The sequence below is a fragment of the Triturus cristatus genome, chromosome 4_1 (genome assembly GCF_964204655.1).
Source record: "Triturus cristatus chromosome 4_1, aTriCri1.1, whole genome shotgun sequence".
Classification (NCBI taxonomy): domain Eukaryota; kingdom Metazoa; phylum Chordata; class Amphibia; order Caudata; family Salamandridae; genus Triturus; species Triturus cristatus.
Genome location: NC_140585.1, coordinates 423,840,440 through 423,867,529, shown reverse-complemented (window position 1 = coordinate 423,867,529; position 27,090 = coordinate 423,840,440). Strand labels below are relative to the sequence as shown.

Genomic DNA, 27,090 nt, shown 5'->3' with positions numbered 1-27,090 from the left:
TATCTCTAAACCCTATAGTGGGGATTCAGTGGTAGTCAGTGTATTTCCATAGATATTTTTGTACCTTGTGGCAGTTGAACTCAAGGTAGTAGTAGCATAATACCCGAGTTACAATTTGTATTTCATGTGCTGTGAAATTGTGAATCTATTAGCAAACAAAACTAGCTAGAGAACAACAGAGCTGTATTCATAGGGGAGGGGGGGGGGGGTTCCTTGGGACTTCATTTGGGATTGTTTACAGTGGGGCGAGACATTCATTAGTTGAGAGTCCTATCCTTTAGAGAGGTAGAGTTCAGGGAACTGGAGGGTTTCTTTTCCTTTCTGAACTGCAGGTAAGTCAGAAGGGATGTTGACTGCGATGTTGTTTCAGGCACTAGGAGCCTTATACTGTGAAAAAAGCAAGTTATTACTATGCTACTTGTCCATTAGAAATCTAGTATATGTTTTCTCTGTATGTGAAGTTATAATGATTAGATGAAAATACTTCTAGATGTGAATTTAATGGTATTTTTCCATTTAGACGTTATTTGCCTGTTCTCAGAGGATTTCCTGCAAAATACATTTATGATCCGTGGAATGCACCTGAAAGTGTCCAGAAAGCTGCAAAATGTGTTATTGGGGTAAATTACCCTAAACCAATGGTGAACCATGCAGAAGCCAGCCGCCTGAATATTGAAAGAATGAAGCAAATCTACCAGCAGCTGTCACGCTACAGAGGGCTAGGTATGACGTGGAAGAAAATATGTCATATGTTGCGCAGACCGGCATTATTGAGATGATGTTTACAAAATATTGTAGTTGGCTGCATCATAGTGGGTAGAGAACGATATAAACAGTGCAGCACTACTTAAGAATGTCCTACTTGCTGTGGTCTTCATATTTGCTATGTGCTGATCATTATGCTTTTTCTCTTTTCATTGCATTCGGAACTGATAATAGTTGTTTATGTTGGGAAAACTGTCTTGAAAATCTGTTTGCCTGCAGACTAATTATTTTGTTCACTTCTCTGACGTTGTTCACCACGTGCTCACTTCGGAGTATAGAAGTTTTAAGTTGATCAATTAGGAGAAGTAATTTCCAACATATACCTTATTCACATTTATTATAATCTCTCCTTGCTCCTGGATAGTTTTCATAAGGTGGTGTAGATGAATATTTACTCTCAAGAATAAACTGTTCAAGATGCACAATAATGTTGCATTGGAGGATTCGTCTCCGACAAATCTTGCAAAACTAAGGGCACTGAGCCAGTTTCTGCATTGTGCAGGACTAAAGTTAGCAAATATCCCAAATTTATTAGAGTACTTTCACATAGACTTCACCCAACACTTTCAGGACAGTTTCTAATACTGAATCGGCCATCTGTTGTTTTTAATGCAGCATGGCATCTTCAAGATCAGGAGAAGGGGATGTGGATGTTGGATCCATTGTTTTATGCGTGCCAAGCCCATGAAGCTCTGCAGGGTGAAGAGTGGGATTGGTATGGATACAAAGAAGTCATTTGGGAAAGGCTTCCCTGAAGAATGAAGTATTAAAGACCTTATTGAATGAGGCCAGGCTGGTTGAGGCTTGCAGCTGGGTGGCTAACAAATTCCAAAATATACTCCTGTGTATCTTGATGGACTTGAATGTGTGTTTTGATTTGAACTGTTCTATGCTGTACATCTCTAGACCTGCTGGATCCAAGAGGCTGGGTGTGTACTAATGTGAGCATCAGTTCCGAGGGTTGCTCACGCTTACACTCCAGGTCCTGATATGCTTTCAATAGGAATCACAGTGGCTTCAGTTTGATTCTCTGTGCCTTTGAAGGTCAATGGAGAGATTTCAAATCTTGATTTACACTTTCATTTTAGTTCTATTTTAGGAATACTCCAGCTGCTTGTTTTTTAAATTCTATGCAATTTATCCAGCGGCTGGTGGTGTGTACCGACTAGGTTTACCACGGTGCCTTATCTTTGACGAATGTGTGACTACAAGAGGGCACCTTAACACAAGAGACCCACATGGTGCTTAATAGCATCACACAGTAGAATTACTACTGAAACAAATAAGATATATAGGTGAGTGCAATAGGCCTCATTCATGTTATGCACATTAATTATTGCCTAACAGTTAGCAGGGACTTTTAAGAGTAGACATTCTAGCCCTGAAGGAGGCCCTAGACCCGGACCGGCTCTTATTGAGGGCCGAAACATATTGGCAGTTTAGAGGGTATACTTGAAACATTTATTTAAAAAACAAAAAACACAATTTCACGGTTTTATCTTATACCACAGGTACCCAATGAATAAAACATAGAAATTTTGGGTATACCTGGAGGTATTTTTATATTTATCACCTATCTGGTTCCCTGCTTAACCAGGAAAACTTTATATAAGAACTCCCAGAACACCTTTGGTTGAGTCCGCCTAGGTAGTATCATCTTACCTAGGTGTGGAAAGACGCCTATGATGAAGCATGTCACTATTTAGTGAGTGAGGCGTCTTCTCCAATATCTGTGGATACTCCAGTATATAAAGAGGTTACAGGACATACCAGTCTGTTGTAGGATCAACTGGTAAACAACTCTTTTTAGAGTACTGTGTACCTGCGGTATAACAGTAACAACAGCAGTTGCTTTAAGTGATAACATAATTCTTGGGAGAGTGCAACTGTGCTGCTTCTCTCACTCTCTTCTGTGAATAAAAATGAATTGTATACCCAACAAGTCTTCCCTCATCTCTTTCTGTCACTTGTTATCCCTCCCTAACCATGTAATCTAACATAGACACTTAAAGCACAAATTGTGAATTGCTCTGCACAAGTCATTCAATTCAACCCTGACATTTTTAGTTGACTACCTTTCCAATTCTTGTTAAACTTCTGAATACCAAAGGAACAGAGTACATAATTAGAAATAATATTTAAGTAAGTAGCTCAATGAATGAAGCAACATCAGGCCTTTAGCTTTCAGAAGTCCACTAAACATATGGCTCATTTGTGATATGCTTCACTAGAAAATGTCCCAGGCTACTGGAGTTATGTGGCTATGGAGGACCACCTAGTGATGGTCATGCAGCCTGGAAAGGCAGATTGTGTGGCAAAGCGATGCAAATGGTGCAGCATCTAATGCAATTGCTGTTATTGCAATGCAAAATATCCCAAAACTAATAAAAAAATAGGCTTAAGGAAGGAATCTGTACACATTCAGCAGATTCCATTCAAAAGATTATTACCCATATCTCGCTGATTTTGACTTTTATAGAAGCAAAGGAGCACCAATCTTCTAACACAAGGCTCTGTGCTATACCATAGTGATAAAATAGTTTGTATACAAATACCATGTTGCACTTAGCATAAAAATAATCTTACCTGTGCACATTTTCTGTAACTAACAATGTGCCCCATCACAGCAAAGGCACCTGTAAGTGCCTCTTTAGAACATTAAACAGTACTGCAATGCATATGACTCTGTGTAAGTCTCTCATTAGGAGCCACGTTAAAATTCAAGCTTCAGGCCATGTAAAGCGATGTAAAATGTTCTGGGATTCTTGAGAAGCTGTCATTTAAACCTGTAGTTGTCTACAAAATGAAGTGAAGCATTATATGACTCAATCATTCTTTTCAACATATTTGAATTACATTGAAATTTGTAGGGTGTTTGTTGTCTGCAGCAGACAGTTGCCTTTATCAAGTCACCAGATAGTTTACACCAACAGGGCAGATAGGTTATCTTTTCAGGGGCTTATTAGAAGACTTGTGCAATCCCAAAACGTATTTGATCATCCGGTAAATATATTTATCAAATTCTCTATGACCTCAACAATCTTTTTTTCTGCATCTCTGAGATAATGCATCAATACCATCTGTTTACTCATTCTTCTGAGACACACATGCTCAGAATGTGTTTTGTTTATGCCTGACGAAAATCATACAGGGTATGGTATCGCTGCTCCTGTTATTTTTCGATTCAGGCAGGACCTCCCATTTGAACCTGAATTGTGATTAGTGGGAAAATTGTAATGAGACCCTTACTGCTTGGTGTATACAATTTGACCTTTTTCACTTTTGTAAATCTATGTTCTGCTCACGGTGCAGCCTCCTTGGGAATCTTTGATCCGTTTGACATTAACATTTTTTGAAGAAAATATGCAAACTATATACTAGATGGTAGATTTTTGGGAAGGGGGCATAGCTGTCATTGTGCAGAAAATAAAGAATTGTGGAATTCCTGGGGATCGAACATTCCATGATAATCAACAGTTTTCACCTAAAACAGGTAGACTCCCTTCACTGTAGCTTATATTTGTGGCAGTGTAAATTATATATGCTTTTCTTACAATAGTATTTCCATTATACTTCCAGGCCTGCTTGCATCTGTACCATCGACTCCTAATGGGAACGGCAATGGGGGCCTCATGAGTTTCTCACCTGGCGAAAGCATCCCTGGTTCTACCAGTGCTGGAGGTAAAGAGAAGATCCCCTTTCTTTCAAGTTACCGTCATTATTAGAGTTCTCCAAGACTAGAAAAGAGCTTGTCAAGAATAATTTATTGTATGTATTTTCTGGATTAGTGCCTTTGGGCCTTATTTATATGTTGGCAGAGGGGGAACTCAGTCCTAATGCTGACAGAGTTCCCTCCCCGCCAACATAGTGTTCCGCCTGCCCAATTTAGAAGCAGGCGGACCATATGTTTGGCTGTGATGGTGACTACTTCAAATTTCTCTGACAGAGTAAGGCCTGTTGCAGAGTTGGCCATATGTCCATCTGCCCAATTAGGATGGGTAGATATATACCAGATTTTTGTTACTGTCCACACCGCCAGGCAAACCCTGGCGGTAAGGGACAGTAAAAGAGAAATAATGCCCCTGGCCATGGGAGATGACTCTCATGGCCGGAGGACAATTATATTTTTATTTTCAAAAATATTTTTTTCTTCATCAAGGATGCCTTTTTTGTTCAGCTGTGCAGCTGTTCTTGTTTACCATACCTTCATACCATTGACTTGCTTTTTTCATCATCATCTTCATGAAGGAGCCTCATGATTTTGTCAATAAAGTTCAATTATTGCTCCGTTTAACTATCGAACAATCCAAAATGTCTTTAAACTTTTTCATGATTTATTTATTTGTATTTAATTTCAAAAGTAGAAGTAGAAATGCATGATGGGTCAGTGTAAGGCCTCTAGATGAAAATTTCAAATCATATTAAAAATGCATAATATTTAAGAACACATTTAAGGATATTTTGCACCATGGTTAAGAGCACAAACCCGTACTTGTTCCCATATTGGAGACCTAGGTATTACCTGGGTTTAATATCATGGATGTATTCTTTCTTCTTGTAAAGAGTTAGTATACTTACCCCTCCCTCTTTCAGACTTGTAACACTTTTGAACTCCATGTTTTTGATTCTGTCCTTAAATAGAGCCCGCTGTCTTCACTTAGTAGATGCAATGAACGTGTCATAGATGTAGTGCCACATTACACAAGAGCCCATCTAGGTTTGCTGCCCCAAAATCAGGATGTTGGTGCTACAAGGCGGGGATTTGACCACCTTAAAGATGGCTGACTCTGCCTAGAACTCTGAGCTGCCTTGTTCTAATGGTGTTTAATTACCATCGTGGCCGTAATATCAGAACAAATAAGGAATACAGAGATATTCAATTAGATGCGATCAATGAAAGTTACTCACTTGGAGAACGTGAGGAAGGAGGCACCAGCTCCATCCTCTCTTGGGTGACCCAAGGTACAGCATCTCATTGCCAGCATGATCCTATTACAAGCAAATTCCACTCGGCTTCTGTGACCAGACTTCGATCACTGTGATCTGAAGGGATGGAAGTCATCTTTCTTCACTGATATCTCTACGAGCGGCAGGCATTGTACAGAGACTACGGAACCAATACATGCTATTAAACCCATACCTAACCTTTGTTGCGGCTGATGGCTTTAACCCCTCAAACCTCCTTTGGCATACAGGGATCTGGTCTATGAACCCACTTCGGCTATAATGCGGTGGTCATGTTGTATTGTGGGGCTCTGTTCAATGTACCCCAGTGGCTTTTTGTATGGCTCTGTCCCGGGAATATGAAGGGCTAAGCGGCGTGGACATTAAACAATTCTAGTTTCCACTGTACGCTATTTTTTATGTCACCGTTGGCAAAGTATTGGCGCTGTGCAGGGCTGGCAGTGGGAAGTAGACCTGGCAGAAGGCCTGTGACTTGGTAGTGTACAAGCTGGACCCGTTGCAGACAGCATAAGGAAGATTTTACAATCCTCCTGTATAACTTTTTTTGACTATATGATAATGCTGCATTAAGGCAGGTATGATATTTCAGATTCTCATTATTCACACAGGTAAATTGTGTCTATTTCCTTAACATTGGAAGCATACAAAGCCACCCCTGTCCTGTGTGTGCTTTTGTCGGAATCCATATGTATTCTCAGACCTATATTTTACATCGAACGCACTCTTAGTATAACCCCCCATGTTTGGTTGAAATAACCCTATTTTAAGTGTGTCAAAATTTCGGGGACAGCTCCTCTTTGCAGAGCCCTGTCTGATAATTCCGAAGAAGACAGCAGTACACTTTGAAACCTCCTCTATAAAGAACTCTGTGATGGATATACTCATAAAAGATCACTCCTCCATTAAAACAGCTATGAGGGATACAGAAATACACGCTTCCATGGTGTCTGATAATAAACGCATACATACTGATATTGCCTCTTTCAAGTCTCGATTGGCCCTAATAGACTGATGTCTAATTTCTGTCCAGGATCTAGTGGAGCAAATGATTCTGATGCATTATTGGGGTCAAGAAATGTGTACCCTGCGTAGGAGAAACATAGATTTGAATGATCGAAGATATTGAAACTAAATGATAATCCGGTGTCCCTGCGAAGGAAGAGCAGAGCAATATGGTTTGCTTTTTAAAATGCTTCTTACCTCAGTTGTTCAGTCGAACTTTCTCTCCACCACTGGAGTTTCAAAGAGCATACATGATCTTCTCAAGATACCAAACCAGGACGGATTCTCCACACCCAGTCATAGCATGCCTGCTCACGGATCAACAAAGCAGGCGAGCTACACTTGCAGCAAAGAAACATAATGGCCTTTTCGGGTACCTGAACTGTTACAGTTTCATTGGGAATTCATGCCAAAGAGAACTCCTCACACAGAAAGACAGGACTGACCTAAGGAGACTGCTGTGCATTTCACATCTGTTTTCAGACGGTGTGAGTAATCAGTGTTTTGTAGTGCTTGAAATATAGATTTTTTTTGTTGTCGCGTAGTTCCTGGGAATCCCTAGGACCTGCGTGTTTTGGATAACCCAAACTGAGGGCTTGGTGTCCAAACCGATTCCGGACACCCCCACAGGATACGTCAGCAGTTAGACCAGCAAGCTCAACAGTGCCACTACCACTCCCCTGTATCTTACAGTGGTGTAGGTAGTTTCTGGCAACCACTGAATATCACAACTCTGATTCTTCAGGGATCGTGGCAAACAGTACAGTACTTTTTGCTCAGTCACTCGTGCTTGCTTAATCTCTGAAAATTCACAGGATGGTGGTTAGGATGTTTCAATAAGTATTTATTGGTCTAGTGTCAGTCTTGTGTTAAACATATTTGCTGCAACAATCAGGAGACAGAGCATATGAAAGAAATCGCAAGTACCAATATAGTAAACAGTAGATACATTTCCACCATTGTGCTAAGAAGATTAACATATATAGTTCAGATAAGACAGTAGCACTTGCATACTCTTATACTGCGTGCTCTATGTAATTTGCCTAATGTACCTAGCCTAGATATGTAGGGGAAGCATGTTTATGTGTATAGATATATATGTATTTAGCCAAGAATCCCCTAGGGAAGAACCAACTCCCTCACCTGATGGTAGAGAAGGAAGCAGCCCGTCTCTGCTCCGACGATGACACCCCACAAGGGATGTCAGAACACTGCATGTCGAAGATTCAGCATGCAGGACCCCGTGTCAGTGTGAAAGGAATTCTACTCTAATATCCAGGGGTGATAAGGGTCTTATATACTAGAGCGGTCACGCCAGGGTTTCTTCTAGAATCGATATGTTTTGAAAACAATCATAAATGTTTTGAAAACAATCATAAATGTTTTTCTAAACAATTTGATCATGCACAGCGGGCCTGTTGGCTAAGGATGAAAAAAGTGGTGACCCTTATACAGAATAATTATGCTTTGCCTGGGGACATGTTTATGTGCATTAGTACAGGGATTATGATAAAATACTAAGAGCATGGTGTCGAAGAGACAGGAGCAAACTACTAGGTAAAAGGTCACCTTTTCAGAACAGGTATTTCCGTGTGGATAGGACAATGCATGTAAAAAGGGGGCACACATGACAGGACTAGCCTAAAGGACATGACAGTGTTATTTTTCAATGCAGAATACTATTTGCCCTCTGTAGGGACTCAGATTGGTGCTGGAGAGAACCATCCTGCTGGGTCTCAGATCAGCATTCAGGCAGAAATTAATATTGGGCCAAGTGGAATTTCGCAGCAAGGCATCTTGCCAAACCCTTCGGGGAAATCTGGTGTATTAGTATTGAAGTGCTGCCCACAGAACATGTCCTCTCTGTTTATGACGCTGCGTCTGCTGTCCTTAAGTGTACCCTGGGCCTCGTAAGGTAATCAGGCCATAGGAATATTTGAGCTTAGCCCACGCCCTGTTTACTCGGTTAAAAAGTACAGTTAGTGACGCCGGAACAAATGTAGGTCACCAACCGGAACAATGGTGCAATATGGCTCTTCTTCATAGTGTGGGCTTTCAAACTCCACCTTTACCATGAATTATTTTCTTCGTATTTGACATGCTCTGTGTTCAGGGCCACACTGTATAGATTGAACGTACCAGCATCTTACATTAGTCCAGTTGTGTTCCATGAGCGCCATCTTGACACTTTCTGTAAACTTCTTTTGTTGGCAAATTGTTTTTCACTTTCTGCAAGATTTGGTTTAATCATCGACTATTATAACTTCCAAAGTTCATCCTATTCCCATATGTAATAAATAAATAAAATAAATACCTCTCATCTTTTCCTCTCGTCTGACTCCCCTGTCACTCATTCTAACTTTATGCGTGTCTCTTATTTACCCCCTACGTGTCATGAACCTACTGTTCGCAGTGGCCCCTACTCCCATTTCTATGGCATGTGATTTTATCAAACTATTAATGTGTGGGTTTTTACGCTAAGCTTGTACCACTTGAACGTCCATTGGCAAATAATTGAAAAGGAGTACAGAATAAATTACATTATGCATCTAAATGGGTTTTTACGCTAAGCATGTACCACTTGAACGTTCATTGGCAAATAATTGAAAAGAAGTACAGAATAAATTACATTATGCATCTAAACGTATGTACATTGTTTTGAATTTTAACAACTTTGAATGAAAAAACCTGCCAACTCTTGAGTTCTAGTGTAGTTCACTTGCCTATTGAAAATTGCAGAACAGCACCACCTAGTGGAAAGAATTAGAACATATTTTTTTTTAAGTCTCCTTAAAAATGTAAGAGCTTGCTTGCTTTGTGGTTTTAGAGCCAACCATACTTGTCGATAGATACGATTCAGGCGGGTGACTATCGGTGTATTATGCCAAAAGTAGATATATGTATCTGCCTACCGCATGCTTCAGTAGAAGTCAATATTAATACACATGGGAAAAGGATGAGGAAAGAAAGTAAAAAGGAAAGAAGGAAAGAACTTGGAAAATAGAAACAAGAACGAGAGAAGGAAAGAAGAGCAAGAAAGAAATAAAGAAAGAAAGTTAGAAAGAAAGAGAGAAAACAAGAAAAAAAATAAGATAACTTAATACAGAACAGTTTCAAACGGACACAGTCTGATCTGGTATGTTATGAAATAGAAGCAGTAAGAAAAGAAAAACAGCCCGACTGGAATTTACAACAGCATTGGCAGTAGATGCGACCCTTTAAAGATGGAATGAGCCTCAGAACCATCCTCCTATCATCTGTGCCTCTAAACAAAAAGGCAACACTAATGTAACTACAACTTAAAAACAAAAACACTGGCACTGAAGGGAGCTAGCTTGTGTGTGGATGGTCTCAGAGAGAGAGAGCGAAATGCAGTCACTCAAAGTTAAGTTAATTACTTATGCTGTAGTAGGCGGAGAAAAAAAAGTGAATGACACTACAACAGACCAATTGATAAAGAGAGGTTGCTGACAGCCACTATATGTTAGTGTATTATGTATATTTTAGTAAATTAAAAGGTCTTGGCTAATGCCAGATCTAAAAAGTATTATTTTTACAAGCTTGAGTCTCACCACGATCAAATGAGATATCCTTGTGTTTTTGGTTATCAATAAGAAAAGAGTGTGATGGGAAATTGTAAAGGTCAGATAAGCTGGGTTTACATTATAAGGAATAAATGTGATTCTTCGTCTCTCTCATGTTGCAACAAATGCCTGAAAGGCCATAGGACGTAGATGTCTTCAATGAAGTACAATAAATCTCAAAATTATACAACCAGGAGGTCACACCCTTAAAAATAATATCACTCCTCATGCCGCATTATTAACAAAAGCAATTATACTTATCCCAAAAATGAAGCCTTATATCCCGGGGGGGATCCACATATCAATTGCAAAAACAACAGTTGATGGACAGAATGCAGAACAATGTCATACATTCACCCCAGTACAGAGATCTGGGATCCACATATCAATACATTTTTCTTGTACCTTCCGTGATGTATCCCAACTCCCCCCGCACCCCGTCATCTTGAGCGACGAACGCTCATAGAAGCCTAAAACTAGTGATAGCTACAGAGCACCTCCCATCTCATCCGTGCCCCTCTCCTCCAAAGGGGGTACCACGTCCCATTCCCTCATGCCTCGGTTTGTGTATGATGTTTTGCCGCTTTAGGAAGGTGAGAAAGGGTGACCAAATGTTCTCAAACTGTGACAGTGAGATGTCAACAGTGGCTGTGAGTCTTTCCTTTGCATAGACTCCACACTTTATTCCACCAGATGGTCACACCGGGAGTCTGTGGGCCCATCCATGTCTGTGTGTCAGTCAGCCGAGCTGCAAGTAAGAATTAGGAGATAAGTTTCCCTATTGCTGAGCTAAGTGGAAAGAGACCCTCATCGTCCACTACCCCCAGAGCGACAGTCGTGGGGTCCATACCCAGACCGGTTCCTGAGAAATTCCGGATCTGGGCCAACATCCCCTCTCAAAAGCTTCAGACGGTGCTGGCATTCCCACCAAAATGTAGGTGCATCCCTTGGGTTTCACAAGCCCTCCAGCACATGTCCGTGCCCATGAGGTTGTGCTAGCCGAATGGGAGTCAAGTACCATAGAAACATTATTTTTATAAGCGCTTTCTTTCTACTTTCGTTACTCAGGAGATAAGGAATCTTGTTTGCATCATGAAACTAGCTCTTGTGACTGAAAATGTATTCCCTTGTATACATTTTACCCACCGAGCCTAAGCCTCCTGCCATGCTCATCTTCAAAGGGAGCACACGCAGTGCATTTGAAGGAAGAATGGGACATACCTGTGCTTATTGCCCAGACATTTGTGAATGAATAGCTCTACTGTTACCTTGTCTCTTTAAAGAGGATGACGGCTTCAGTCTAGCTGTCTTCTGTATGACATATCCCAGTATAGTGCCGCCAGAAAGTGCGGCGTATCCCAGTATAGTGCCGCCAGAAAGTGCGGCGTATCCCAGTATAGTACGCCCAGATTGTGTGGTCATTTCTTTCAAGTCTGTTGTACCTGTTAGTTAATGGAGTCAAAAGGGAGAGTTTAAGGATCTAGCTTAAGTCATCAATCACTGCCATTCTAGTTCCTCTTTTTAGGCCCCATTGGTTAGCCCACAGGCACTGCAGAACTGTCATGGATAAAAGGCTGCCTGATACCAAAAGGCTGCCTGATACCTGTCTGAGGAATTATAGGAACATATTTCTTCATTTTGAATGGAATCTTTGCTTCAAGAACCCGATTCCAGAACTGAGGAAGCTAGTCTACTTACCTGACCCCGAAGAATATTTACATCTGCATTTTGCTGGAGTGTGTGCCTGCTGGGAGAAGTTTATCTTAAAAGCTGACTGCTGAGAAGATCATGTAAAGAGATGGGAAATAATTGACAGAAAACGTGCAGAAGTGTGCTGGGGCCATTAGAATGAATTTTGCTACACTATAGACAAGTCCTAGCCCCCGAGGATGCTGCTAACAAAGAATATTTTGTGCACTGAACAACTTTGGAATTACTTTTGTCTGGCTAGTTGTCCATCTTTCAACAATTAGACAACAGTGGCAGCAAACAGTGATGAGAAAGACCCTGCATACAGCTGCCTTAGTTATGGGGAGACACCTCAAGAAGCAACAAAAGGACAAGAGGTGGAGGCGGCTGCTGTGTCCGCAGTTCTCATCATTTGTGCTCACTCGCTTGCATTAGATTAGATTAGATTAGTGTATTGCTGCTTTCGGCACGTCGTGCCAACCACTCAAGAAAGAGGGGATTAATATTAAAAATATAGAAAGATACAATTTCTGATTTGTCTTCAGGTGCACATAATGTGCAGCATGGAGATAGTCCATCAACATCACTGCCCGCTGCTTAGCCTCCGGTCAGTCTGAGACCATGAACACTGACTTTCAGTGATGGTGCCAACTAAATGGGTGGTGGTCCTCGGGAGTATCTGAGTTCCAGTTGAGTTCGTAAGTTGTACTCCTTGGGAGGGGTTGTGGTCTAACTGGGCCACCAGATATTCAGTTCTTGCTTTTCTGCACATTGTGCTTTTTCTTGAGGTTGGAGCTTCTTGCCAGGTATGTAAGCAGTCTTTATCAGAGTCCGAGTGTTCTTTTTCCAGAGTGTGGCCGGTGGTGTGCTTCTTGATATCGTTGTGGTTGAGGGGACATTTTAGTAAAGTAAGAGTTAGGTCTTCCACTTCATCACAATAAGCAGTTTGGGGAGGAATATTCCTTTCTTCTACTCAGGGGGAAGGGTGCCACTCCGGGAAAGCAAGGGCAGCCTCCTTTGTCAAGTGGTTTGCTTCATTCTCTGAATAGAAGTGAGCTTCGGAGAGTGACAGCGCTCTTCCAAGGCAGGTTACTTCTGGGGAGGGGAGAGTTCTGGCTGAGTGAGAAGTGCTCTTTCTATGCTTTCTTTATCAGGTTTGTATCTTGAGGTCTTAGTCTCTTCAGTCCATAATTAACAGAAGCCATGTGGCATCTGCTTTGAATCGAGCTGTAGCAGACCCCAGCCTCGAGGGCCGCAGTGCGGAATACACGAGGTAGAAACAGAAGCTTTTTCCGGATCTTCTTTTCTGGCATCCAACTTTGGGTACTCTTTTGTCCAGGCTCCAGATTTTGGATCCATGCGCAATTTGTCTCCCCACATTTGCCATGACAACCTTGTCTATGTTTATGAAGAAGCATTGACCGAGCACCTTGACCATCCTTAGGACCGCATTGTAGAAGGTTCTGATTTCTCGATCATCCTTTTGGTCCCATAGAGGGTTGTTTAAGATTGCTAGACCTATGTATGTAAATGTGATGACTTTATAGAAAACTATGGCCTACTTTCTTCTTTTTCGGAAATACATGATTTTTGTTTTAGATGTGTGTTTTTCAGGCTGTTCATTTGCAGTATTGAGTCATTGCACAAAGTTTGGCTTTGCGGCCTCTAGGTGTTCTTGCGATCAGGATGCAGTTGTCTGCATATAATAGGGCAGGGACTGGAAAGTTGCAATTGATGGAACATTTGGTGTCGCTTGTAACATTTTTTTATGCAAGCATTACTGTATGCGGAGAAAAGTAGCATGCCTAAGAGGCAATTCTCTTTCATTCCATTTACTGTTTTAATTTTCAGGATAAGGAGGCTTTTCTGGTTTAGCCTAACTTGTGCTGTTTTACCTGAATAGAGTATCCTAATCAATGACAGTAGAGGTAGCTCCAGGCCTATATATCTCATTTATTATTATGGCCATGCCACCAGGACAGAGGCAGCGATGAAGTCAAGGAAGGCTACGTACAGAGGGATTGTTGTTAATGTGCTGTACTTGAAAATGAGGTGTGTGAAATTGAACATAGGATCCAATGTAGAGAGATTGCCTCTGAAACCACGTTTTATTGTCTAGGTTGTTCTCTTGCTTGATCCAGTCTTCCAAAGTGTTGCGCATCAACCTTGAATAGATTTTGCAGGCTATATCGATTAGACTACTGGGTCTGTAGGATATTGGGTCTCCTTTTGCTCCCCTTTTCTATATTGGAATGATCATACGGTTTGCTCCTACATATGAAGTGACACCTTACAGGAGCAACAAAGGGACAACAGGCGGATCATGTGTCCAGGCTTCTCATCATTAGCGCTCTCTCATTGGGAGATCATAACAGTGCTGTGATTGGTGCTAGTTCCACAGGACTTTGCAGCTATCTCTAAAGCTCTTTATGAAATCCATCACCAGCAAACTATGTATAATAGAGAGCAAAGTTGGCAATACAATACATGACAATGAGAAGAAAATCAAGAGGCTTGGATATCTCCCAGCGTGAATGCAATGTGAGGGCAAGACATGGAATTTCAAATAGAGACTAGGTGGATCTTGAAAATAGGAGCAGAATAAAAGGTATACATCTTTACTGCCTGCTTTAGACATCTAGTATTTTAAAGAGCTATATAGCATTATTTCTGGAGCAAACTATGCTAGTTTTTGTGACTCTTGCATGAATTAATCCCTGCCCCTGTAGACAGGCCTGGTAAGAGGAATGTCTATATATTGGGTCTCATCATCAATGTAGACTTTGTTATGGGTTCCACATGTAAAGGAAAACGTGCCATTTCAATGATTTTCCATAGATAATTTCCCGAAATTGGGACAGTATACTAAGACAATGGACCCTCAACGAGGAGCAATGTTTGGTGGTAACACACTGCCCAGATTCACTAGCCTTTCAGTCCAAATCAGCCGGAGCGATGTGTGTTGCTACACTTCTCCAAACCCACTGCAGACATACACGGACAAAATGTAAGTTCAAAGTAGACCCCGGGGAATGGTAGTGGGACAAGAGAGCAAGCCCAGCCGTGCTCCTTGGTTGCACGGCTGGGCTTGATCTGCACTGCAGGAGCGTTGAGGTCTGAAGGCAAGATACGTTTTTTAGTATTGCTACTGTACTGACTCTTGTATTTAACTTTCAACATTGTACTTCATATAGATTTTGGCAATCTCTGCATGTCACATTCTATTGAGTTAATGAACCCTGATGCGTTCTTAGAGTTGATATACAGTTACATTTATATTCTATATGCAAATAACATTAATCCAGCGGTTCTTAACCTGTGGTCCTGGGACCCCTGGGGTCTGCAAAGCCTACTCATGGTGTCCTTGATGGCTTAGAAAATATAGTAATATTAACAGATTAGTAAAGTGTATATAAATTACAAAGCAAAATGTAATATGGAAACTTTTGAAATGTTCTAGAAATTAGTGGGAGTAGTATAAATGCATCTAGCAGAATATAGAATGGACACTGTGTGGCCTCAAAAGAATTTAGAAAAGCTCCAACCTTCCCAATAAAATAAAATTTAGTGTTTTGTTATATTTGTTTGTGAATTAAATATTTCATCATTTATGTGTTTGTTTGATGAATGCTTCTCTGCTGTGGTTATGCAATATATAATCTGTATCAAAGATAGCCATGGTGGATGTGGAAACAGCTGTCACACATTTCGTCTCTTTTACTTGTTCAAGGCGTCTATACATCAGTAAGGCATGTGAAAGGAGAGTAGTGAGTAACAACATGGAAGTTGTAGAATGCTTTATATAGGCTTGATAAAGCGATGTTCAATACGATGTTTACATTTCAGAAAGTTCATTAGAGCAGTTGTAACATTTGGTCTATGAAGTCGTGCAGTAGGTTGACAGTGATTTGTAATGTTCCATGTGCTCGGCTTTGGCTTTGAGATTCGATCATCTCTGTTGGATGTTAGACATTAATTTAGCAGCAGCAAATTCTGTGAACTGGTGACAAATAATGATCATGACGTGTTTGTATCCTCTGCTTGGGGCTTTCCTATGTATCCATGGCGAGAGTTTCAGGTTTGCTTCTCTTCAAAGAGGCAATAATGCATCTCTTCTTAACACCTGAACGAGATTATTTCTAGCAGACTAATTGGGAACATCGAGTGCTCTGTACCGTCTGTACACCTCCCATCTTGGACATTGTCAGCCCTGTTTCCCCTCCCTTGTTTCTTAGTTCAACCCTTCTTCATGGTAGTAATGTGGGGCAGGGAGTGGGCGGATAGCATACCTTCCATAGACTCTGATGGGATCATGCTAACTGCATCTTGGCTGTCTCATAGTATGGTTGCAACCTAGGTTTATTGGTTTTGCAGTGAATACCCTTCTTGGATTGCTTGCTTGTTTATTGGGATTCCGGTTGATGGTAGGGAGGGCAGGAAGGGTGCTTCTCTTTTCCCCCTGCTGATTATGCCTTTGCATCACCATGTAGTTTAAGGTTTTGATTAAAGTATACTAAAGATGTATAGAGGTTGTAATGCTCTGCAGATATTATGTGTCTCAAAATAATTCGAAGGTCTTTGTGTTCTGTTTCTGCATTGAAATGGACACACCACTTTATGACGACTGAACCCAGTACCGCGTTTGCAAGATTGGGGTTCACAAGTTCGCCCAAATGGGAAATTCCTGCCGCAGTCCAAGCCGCCCTCACTCCTAGTGGTCTATGCTTACCGGCCTTAGGTCCGAAGCCCTATCTCAAATCAATAAGAGGTCTTTCCAAGTATACATCCAAAATAGATGATTATTTACTCCAAAGTCAAATGGAGGCTCTAGTGACATTTCTGCTCTTTCTTTGCGACCTTGCTCACTACACCCTAGTGACCTTCATGTGTAAAAGGCACTCACCAGTGGCTGAGTGGTGAACTGATCACAGTTTGTAACAGCAATTCTGACGATTGTGTAATGAGCGATGTCATATGATCACACTGTAGTTGCATTAGTAAATACATTTGCTGCTAAATGCATTGTTCGTTCAATACAATGCTTCCTAAATAAAGTTTATCAACTAGTTAAACATATAAGATATAATGTGCAACTCTTTTTCTTCTAGGTTATGGTCAAGGGAGCGGTATACTACATTATGCCTACGGAGACAGTCATCAGGCTAACTTACTACCAGGTAATGGCTGGCTTTATTTCACAGGTTACAACCTGTAATATATTTTGCTCTTTGACCGAGAGTCGACATTCTTTTGTTTGTCAGTTGGTGACAATGAGGCAGTGACTATGATTGGCCACTTAATTCAAACGGGGACATTAACTACCGGAAACAATTGTTACTGGCTCCATCAGCATTAAACGATCCTCAAAAATACGACGATCCGTTTTCTCTGACTCCCAGATCCCGGTAACTCATCATTTCGTTGCGGACCCTCCGAGTCCAGCTCGTGGGTCGTCCACCCCAACTGTGCAAGTACTGGACCATTTTCCTGCGGACTCGTAATGAGACCTTTGTGTTCTTTTATAGTCTGACCCTTTCTACAACAGCAGGATTTGTAAGTGTTTTACAGGGACATTTTCTGAATTGCTCTTTAAAACTCTTGGGTCTCAGTTGCCTTCCAGGGCGCGTTTCAGGCTCACATTCACAACAGCGGGAGTGACATTTCAAAACTCCAGGTGTTTGTTTCCAACTCTAACCGCCTAAAAGATTGAAGTGAAATAAATTTAATTGACAGCGTCTGATAACATGGTTGCATTAGAAAGTAATGCTGCTGAGTGAAAAGACCATGTTTATTCCCGGCTGCTGATTTAATGTGGGTCGCCTCAGGTACATTTGACTTTGTGTCCATTAGAGCAGTGGGTCCCCCGGATGACCGCGTGGTTTTAATGTTAAGTAGTTTGGCGATGTGAGTCAATAGAGACCTTTTTTAGGATGAATGGCCCCACATCCCCCAATTCAGATGTGCTGAATGGACTTCCCACCACACTGGCATCCTGCCCTCTGCCCGTGCACTTATGTATGTTGAACGGCGCCCCGTAGGTACACATCTACAGATGCACAACAGTAGGGAACCCTGATTTTTGTACTTCTGCCTTCCATCGGGTTGAGGATATAGTCACAATTTGGGTCTGATTCAGAGTGGCCTGTCCAACCACTGTGTAGATTTATAAATATTGCTCTTTTCTGTTGATGTTCAAATGATGTTGTATCTTCCATGCGCAAACTTGCTATTCTTACCAAAGTGCATTTAAGTCACTTTTCTCCTTTCATTCCTTTTATCCTCTTTCCGCCAAGTTGTGTTTCCTCTGCGCCAGCCACTGCTGTACAGGCTCTGCTCTTCCTGAGGTTCCGGCACATTCTCATCTCTAGACATCTTTTGGCCACATTCTGTGCACTGTCTCTGTCCAATTTCCGTGCTTGGCTAACTTCTGGCTCTAGCTTTCCACACTCCACTCATCTCTTGTCTCCCTCCCTTCCACCACAAACCAGAATCAAAGTTCTCATCAGAACAAGGAATCCATTTTGACATCTCCTCCAGTGTCACCATTCTCCCACAGACCCAGCAGTGCCACATGTTTACTCCAGTGCCGTTCCTGTTGAAATCAAGTTAACATGCAATATTTTTTCACGGAGGTGATTCTAACTTTTGCATTTTCTGACCAAGACGCCTTCCGGCCCTCGGCGTGCTCACAGCATCCCCCTCGGCTTACCACTCATCAAGGGTCCCCTAATCCCACTTGATGGCAGCCGGGACGGACAGGGACCTCTTGAGCAGTGGGCCTTTGAAAAGGGTTGTTTATCATTCGTTTCTTCCCCCACACATCACGTAATTCCCTTATGTGATGCTGGGAGGTCAGGTGGGACTGTGTTATTGTGTTTTAAACTCATTGCAGTAGCCCCTTAAATACATTTAAACCCACCATATACGTTACTAGACTTGTTCGTTAACAGTAAAATTTAATGCTAGGTTCATGTTCAGAAATCGTGATTCAATGGGCCGGATTTACAGAAATACATTTTTAAATGTAGATATTTGCCCATCAAAAAATGTGCAGATTGCATTTTAGAGGGGCATGTGTAGCTACAAATCTGCCAGTGTGCATCTGGAAAAGCACCACTTAGCACGTGTTTGAAAAAGTGGCCTCAGTCACAGCACACTTTTAAGTCATGTAGAGATGCACTGGCATTATGCACGTCAAGTGACTGACTTTCACCTATGCCGATTCAAATTAGTTCTTTAAGGTCACTCACAAGCAAAAACATCTTACACAAAAGCCCCAATCTGTTGTCGATTAGATATGAAGTTTCCAATAGCATTATATGTCCCGAAAGCTCAGTCTGTGTACTCTTGTGAAATGCCAGGCTCATGAAGGCTTTATTGTAAGACGAGTGGCAAATACTTGGTGGAAGGTCTCACCTGGAAAATGGCAAAAGGGAATGGGCTCCACAAAAAGCATGAGGAGTGTGGGGGAACAACCAGGAGTAATGGTGAGTCTCCCCATAAGGACTCTGGATGGGGAGGAAAAGGTGTCACTGTGTGTATCTCTGGAGGAATAGTGATCTCGGCCTTGGCTTGGTTTTAAATCACTCCTAGTGATAAGCAGTTGTGTACCCTGTGATTGAATCCATTGTATTATGTGTCACTCCTAGTGATAAGCAGTTGTGTGCCCTGTGATTGAATCCATTGCGCTTTGTGTCACTCCTAGTGATAAGCAGTCGTGTTCCCTGTGATTGACTCCATTGCGTTTTGTGTCACTCCTACTGATAAGCAGTCATGTTCCCTGTGATTGAATCCATTGTGTTTCGTGCCACTCCTACTGATAAGCAGTCGTGTTCCCTGTGATTGAATCCATTGCGTTTCGTGCCACTCCTACTGATAAGCAGTCGTGTTCCCCGTGATTGAATCCATTGCATTTCGTGCCACTCCTACTGATAAGCAGTCGTGTTCCCCATGATTGAATCCATTGCGTTTCGTGCCACTCCTACTGATAAGCAGTCGTGTTCCCTGTCATTGAATCCATTGCGTTTCGTGCCACTCCTACTGATAAGCAGTCGTGTTCCCCGTGATTGACTCCATTGCGTTTCGTGCCACTCCTACTGATAAGCAGTTGTCCACTTTTCACAGATCATACATTTTTAAGCATCCATCTGACAAAGTCATTAGGCAGTCTTTTTAGAGTTCCATACCCTCAATGATTTACAATAGGCATTTTTTGGAGTATTTTGGTTTTAGGGATTAGGGTGTATTTAGTTATGTAGTATTAAAGTATTTTTGTTGTTTGTGGGATAGTTTCTAGCCCACAGCACGTGCCTTAGCAAGCTTGGATGGCTCTGCCTGGCTACTGTGAGAGTCAAGCGCTAGAAACACCCCAGTTGAAAGACCACAGTTGACACAGTTGATGTCCAGTGCCTTCCGGCTGCCCTCAAATCTTACACATCAATCATATTGTTGCATGGAAATATTTTTTTTTAAACTAATACCACTGGAATAGTGCACAGTCTCTTAATGTCATGGCAGTGACAAGGCAAACCGAGGATAACATTGGAAGACTTCAGTGATTAAAAACAATTAAATATGGCTTTGACATTTCGTGAAAGCTGAAACCAAGTTGTAGCAGGACATAAAAAAAATAGATGGTTTAAATTATAAAACTTGCTACCCATTCGAAAATCTCTAATCCCAGATGTTGTCATGTTCATGCAACTAGACAGAGGCTGCAACAGATTATAACTTCTTCCTGAAATGTGCTGATCTATCCTTCTAGACGTTGGTGTGTTCTGTAGGGCACTCAGATGCAGTGATCTGTTGTAAAGCCTCGCTGATCACTTCTGGTGGGGCTGGAGGTGCGATGTTCTGTATATGAGTACCAAGCACAAAGTGCCCCTCTGGAGGAAGAAAGAGGCGCACGGGTGTTGCCTCAGCATCCTGATGCCCACAGGCCTCCTGCTAGAGGGGCAAGGTATTTGACATCTGTGGATCTGATCGTTCCATAGAGAAAGCCATACACACTGGAGCCTCGACCTTCATGTGTCCTTGTGCACCGTCGAATAGGAGAGGGCAGGATAGATAAGGGGGGTGCAAAATCCTTTGCTGCTACACTTACCTGCGGTCCTGTTGGTGGACGTCCTGCTGTCCCGCCCGGAGGCGCAGAAAAGGCAGAGGCTCCCTCGGTGGAGCGGGGGTGCAAAATCATTTGCTGCTACACTTACCTGCGGTCCTGTTGGTGGACGTCCTGCTGTCCCGCTGCTCCTGGGGTGCAAACGCTGTGTGTCTCCTCTGTCGGCGCTCAACGCTATCGCGCCTGTGACTGGGGAGACTACAGCTCCCAGGCTGCTTTGCGGCCACTTCCGCTTGTGTTCGCGCCCGGAGGCGCAGAAAAGGCAGAGGCTCCCTCGGTGGAGCGGGGGTGCAAAATCCTTTGCTGCAACACTTACCTGCGGTCCTGTTGGTGGACGTCCTGCTGTCCCGCTGCTCCTGGGGTGCAAACGCTGTGTGTCTCCTCTGTCGGCGCTCAACGCTATCGCACCTGTGACTGGGGGAGACTACAGCTCCCAGGCTGCTTTGCGGCCACTTCCGCTTGTGTTCGCGCCCGGAGGCGCAGAAAAGGCAGAGGCTCCCTCGGTGGAGCGGGGGTGCAAAATCCTTTGCTGCTACACTTACCTGCGGTCCTGTTGGTGGACGTCCTGCTGTCCCGCTGCTCCTGGGGTGCAAACGCTGTGTGTCTCCTCTGTCGGCGCTCAACGCTATCGCGCCTGTGACTGGGGGAGATTACAGCTCCCAGGCTGCTTTGCGGCCACTTCCGCTTGTGTTCGCGCCCGGAGGCGCAGAAAAGGCAGAGGCTCCCTCGGTGGAGCGGGGGTGTAAAATCCTTTGCTGCTACACTTACCTGCGGTCCTGTTGGTGGACGTCCTGCTGTCCCGCTGCTCCTGGGGTGCAAACGCTGTGTGTCTCCTCTGTCGGCGCTCAACGCTATCGCGCCTGTGACTGGGGGAGACTACAGCTCCCAGGCTGCTTTGCGGCCACTTCCGCTTGTGTTCGCGCCCGGAGGCGCAGAAAAGGCAGAGGCTACCTCCGCGACGCGGGACGCGCGCGGGCGACGCCGGGCTAAGCCCGGGCAAAGGGCGGGCCCTCTGTAGCCCTCAGGAGCCGAAGGAGGCCGGGCCGGGCTCACCCTCTTGACTTTCCATCGTACTGTTCCTAAAGTATTCTGGTTTGTCTCTTACTGCTGGGTTGTGTTCATACCCTTTCATTGTCGTAGTATTTATTTTATAGTGGTGTACGATACTAAGTTATATCGATATGGCTGATTGTGCTAATAGAGGTACTCTCGACAGTTATCTATTTAAAGTCACCTTGAATTCAGATCGTGAAGCTACGCTCGCAGATTTAAGAGCGAGGCGTCGTAATTCTATTGAACTGATTAAAAGTACGCCTCCACCCACGACCCCTCAGCATGTGGTAACCTCCCCAGATGTGAGTGGTCTCTCCTTTAAAGAGACTCCACTCCCTTCTGGTAATAATGATTCTGTCGTACTGTCTCAAAATGTACATTCTGCTGAGACACTGATTGATTTATCCCCTATAGTTTTAACTACACTCCCTAGCCAAACTGACGAGCCAGTTGTTTCTAATAGGTCATTATTACAAGCTAGCAAGTCTCCAACCCACAAGGTCAACCCATCTAGGCAATTTAAATCCACGGGCCCAGTGCCTAATAAACAGAGAAAGATAGACTCTAATTTGTTAAGGAATAAAAAGAAAATAAAACTCAGCTGCAACTCTGGTGCGGCACTTACCGATAAAGGTCCTACACACCATATAGCTAGTACATCTTCTCCTGGCAGGTCAACATCCTGTCTGTTAAGTGACATAAATGTCATAGAGTTAATGGGTAATATAGATCAGCTATTGAAATCTCTGTTGGTACCCGTTGTTGAGAGTTTAAAAACAATTGAAAAAAGGCTGGAGAAAGTGGAACTTCTAATGAATAGCAAAATGGAATCAGCCGCGGTTTCTCGTAAATCAAACACAGCGCCTTCTGCTGGTCCAGGTCCTGCTGAACCATTTTATATTGCTCCTCCTCTGGAGATTAATTCCCAAACCCACCCGAGTACTAGCAAGGTAACCTGCACTAATGCGGGTGGAATTACAACTTCCAACCTAATGCAACCCATTATTCCAAATAACACCATTGATTGCTTGGGAGATAATGTTCTGTCACAAACAGGCCTAACGAGTGATAGGAAAGATTATAAGTTAGTTCCTACCTCTAAACCACGTGGACCTTCTTTTATTAACCTGCCACCAGAAGCTGTCCCTCTTGTGGTTGTCCTTGCGGGGGTTCCTACTTTAAAAGATGGCACAACAGAGGGAGATTTGCAGTTAAAAAACAAGGTGATCCACTGGCTTGGCCAGAACCGCCCTCTTCCCTCATATATCAACGGGGAAATTTTACATGTTCGTCGCTTATCCTGGCTGGGAAATACACAAAAAAATATAGATGGGGACATCATTTTAATCAATTTTAGGGACCCTAGAGCTGTCAGCCATATCCTCAATTGGCATACTAATTATACGAGGTCTTTTATCACTACTTGGGAATTAACCTATTTTTATCCCAGAACTCAGATAGTCCCCAATAATAATTTTGGGGCTCCACTTTTTAATCAATCCAACCCTCCTATTCCGCTCAGAAATCGATATGAGGTACTAGCAAACCTCGAAGACGTGGACTGACTTAATAGCCCTAAGGCTTCCTCCTTGGTCCTTGGAAAACCATCTTCTGATATATTTTTAGCCCCAAGTGATCTAAGAAAGCCGGTATCACAAGCAAGCACAGATACCTGCAATGGTTATTTCCCTGCCCCAGATTTTTTACCATCTGTTGATGGCTTGGCTGGTACCAAGGCTACTACGGGGAACCTACTCTCCTGGAATATAGCTGGATTGTCCTCTAAATTGGATTCTGAGGATTGGATATCTTTTGTCAACAGTTTTGATTTGTGCATATTCCAGAAGACTTGGTTGTGTGAACCATCTTTTGTACAGGGATATTTGAATTATTCGGTACCTGCACTAAAAGGACCCAGGGGGAGGCCAATGGGGGGTTTAACTATATGGGTCCGCCAGAATCTAAAACTATCCATTAAAGTTGTGGAAACTAATAATCGAGATATCCAACTAATTAAAGTGAACCTAGGAAAACTAGGTATGTTGGATATTTATAACATCTATGTTCGGAGTAATAGGGGGGGAGGTCAGAGACATTAGCAGCCTTGAGCTGCCTTCTTGATACCCACTCTTTAAATAACAACATTGTCATCGCGGGCGATTTAATAGAACATTCGAGCCATTAGTCAATGAAGACGATCTTTTCGGGGAGGAAGAGGATTGTCAATGGGGAGTCCCCAAATTAGAGCTCAATGCGGTTGTCCGCTGGACCAACGATGTCATTGCCCTAAATTCCCTTTGTTATGAGAAGGGCTTAAGAGCTCTGAATGGAAGGACCAGTAGCGACAGGAACGGTGCCAGTACATTTGATAATGGGCGCCATAATAGTAGAATTGACTATGTTTTGTGTAGCCTTGGATTGTGGTCCTCAATATGCGACATGGAGGTTGTCGGGAGAATTGAGAGTGATCACAATCCCTTGTGTACAATACATAAATGGTGGTCCCATACCAACCAGCCCAATGGCTCCTCTGAGTTGGTTCCTCCCCTGACCGTTCTGACTAATGACCTGCGCAGATTAAAGTGGGAAAAGATAGCAACCAATCACCAAGCTATTGCTGAAATTTCTGACCAGGTTGATCAAGCAATATTGGCAATTGAGCATTCTAACTCACGTGATACTGGTTTAGACAAGGTAGAAGGAATACATAATACCCTCTTCTGCACAATCAAAGATTACTTTCTGAAACCGGTAAAAAACAATGGAGTTAGAGCCCCAAAGCCTAACAAGTGGTACAACAAACAGTGTAGAAATGCACGTCTAACCTTGGGTAACGCCATTAAGGGCGGCCAATCCTCTGTAATCCAAATAGCTAGAAGGGATTATAAAATTAGCATATCCAAGGCTAAGAAAGCATGGGACGAGCACCATTGGTCTGAGCTAAGGGTAGCAAGCAACAAACGGGATTCCCGGTTGTTTTGGCACATTGTTAGGTGGGAAAAATCTGGTTTCCCAGAGACCCCGTACAATAATGTGCCTGAAGAAGAATGGGTAACATTTTTCAGAGCACAGTATGCTGACCCAAACAGTTCTAGTTCGGGCCCAGAACTTAGAGTAGAACAAATCCAGGAAACTCTCTTTAGCATCTCTGAAATTACGACGGCCCTTGGCTCAGTGGCCAGTGGACGTGCTCCTGGTCTTGATGGAGTGCCAGCGGACTTATTTATTAATGATAAAGAACGCTGGAGCAAGTACATTTATCTTCTCCTGAATGCTATTGCTCAGGGTGCATCGGTACCTACATCCAGGCAGGGCGCAGTAATTATACCCATTTTTAAAAAAGGCGACCGGTCCCAGCCGGGTAACTATAGGCCAATAAGCCTTATAGATACTATTCAAAAAGTTGTGGGGCGTGTGATCGTTAACAGGCTCCTGGACTGGGCGGAGGAGTTTAATGCTCTTTCACCCTTTCAGGCAGGCTTTCGTCGCTCCACTAGCACGGTGGACCAGGTCTTCCGATTTACATTGCTACAGTGGAAGACCGTAGTGCTGGGCGAGGGAAGCTTGTATGCGGCTTTTGTCGATTTGAGGGCCGCCTTTGATCTTGTCCCTCGTTCCATGCTATGGTCGGTCCTCAAGAAGCAGGGACTCCCAAACGAACTATTATCCCTCATAATGAGACTCCACGAATCTAATTACGCCAGAATTCAGTGGGGGGGGATGGGTTCGGTAACTGCGGACTTTCCTGTTGAAAGGGGAGTTCGCCAGGGATGTTCAATGGCTCCCGTGCTTTTTACACTGTACATTAACGATGTTGTAGGCCGGATGCTCTCAGCACAAGTGGATGCCCCTTTTTTAGCAGGGATTAAAATCCCCATTTTAATGTTTGCGGATGACACGCTCATCCTATCGAAAACCCCTAGCGGTTTACAGCATGCCTTGTCTATTTTCGATCAATTCTGTGGGGAGTATGGCTTAGAGGTTAATACAGCCAAAACTAAACTTATGATTTTTAACCCCCATCGTAGTTTCAAATCCCAAATTACTTTGAATAACCGCCCGCTAGAGGTAGTGAAAACTTTTACATACCTAGGTATACACATATCTAAAGAGAAGAGTTGGCGGCATCATATTGATCTTGCAACACTTAGGCATAGGCAATTGTCAGGTGCTATCTCTACAGAGCACAGAAAATCTTTAACTAAACCTGTTAAACCCGCCCTGCAGATTTATGAAGCAAAGGCTATTGGCTCTGCGCTTTACGGCGCCGAGCTTTGGGGTTTTGAAAAGGTGGCTGCACTTCAATCCTCGGAGAATAAATTTCTCAGGGCTATAACTGGTGTACCTAAAAGCACCCCATTGTTGCCCCTAAAATATGACTTGGGTAGAAGAGCAGTTACAGATTTAGTTAAGCTTGGCCCGATTATTTATTGGCATAGGCTATGGACCACTCCTGTGCTTCATCATTACGCCGAGGGATTTTTAGATATCATAAGATCTGATGTATACCACAAAATTGGATGGCTGAAATCACTAAAGACATCCTTGATCGACCTTGGTATGTGTTCACTTTGGGAAGACCCGACGAGAGCAATCTTTCCATCTAAAAGTATTTTAAAGAGCACCTACTGGGAGATGGTTGCGTCCCGACACTGGAGAAGCTCCAGTGCTGGCTCAATGTCTGGTGAATTTTTGGAGGCTAAAATGTATCCCTGTTTAGAATCTTACTGGGATACTATAACCAGGCCAGGTGAAAGGAAGCTTCTCTTCCAACTCCGAGCAGGTGCACTTCCCATCAAATTTTTGACAGCCAAGTGGGAAGGTGGATCTTGTGACACCTGCCCTGTTTGTGGTATTACCAAAGAAACCATCGGTCATTTTTTATTTTCCTGCCAACCCTATGCGGTACCAAGG

At 43.0% G+C, this 27,090-nt stretch overlaps 1 protein-coding gene across 2 annotated transcripts in view; it reads left to right on the top strand.

Moving 5' to 3' along the window:
- CRY1 (cryptochrome circadian regulator 1) overlaps positions 1-27,090 on the top strand; it is a 130,060-nt gene that overhangs the window by 65,522 nt on the left and 37,448 nt on the right. For both annotated transcript variants that reach the window (XM_085652551.1, XM_085652552.1), the window contains exons 9-11: positions 521-723; positions 4,345-4,446; positions 17,114-17,182. In XM_085652551.1, coding sequence (XP_085508677.1) covers positions 521-723; positions 4,345-4,446; positions 17,114-17,182 — 374 coding nt within the window. The remainder of the gene's footprint in view (positions 1-520; positions 724-4,344; positions 4,447-17,113; positions 17,183-27,090) is intronic.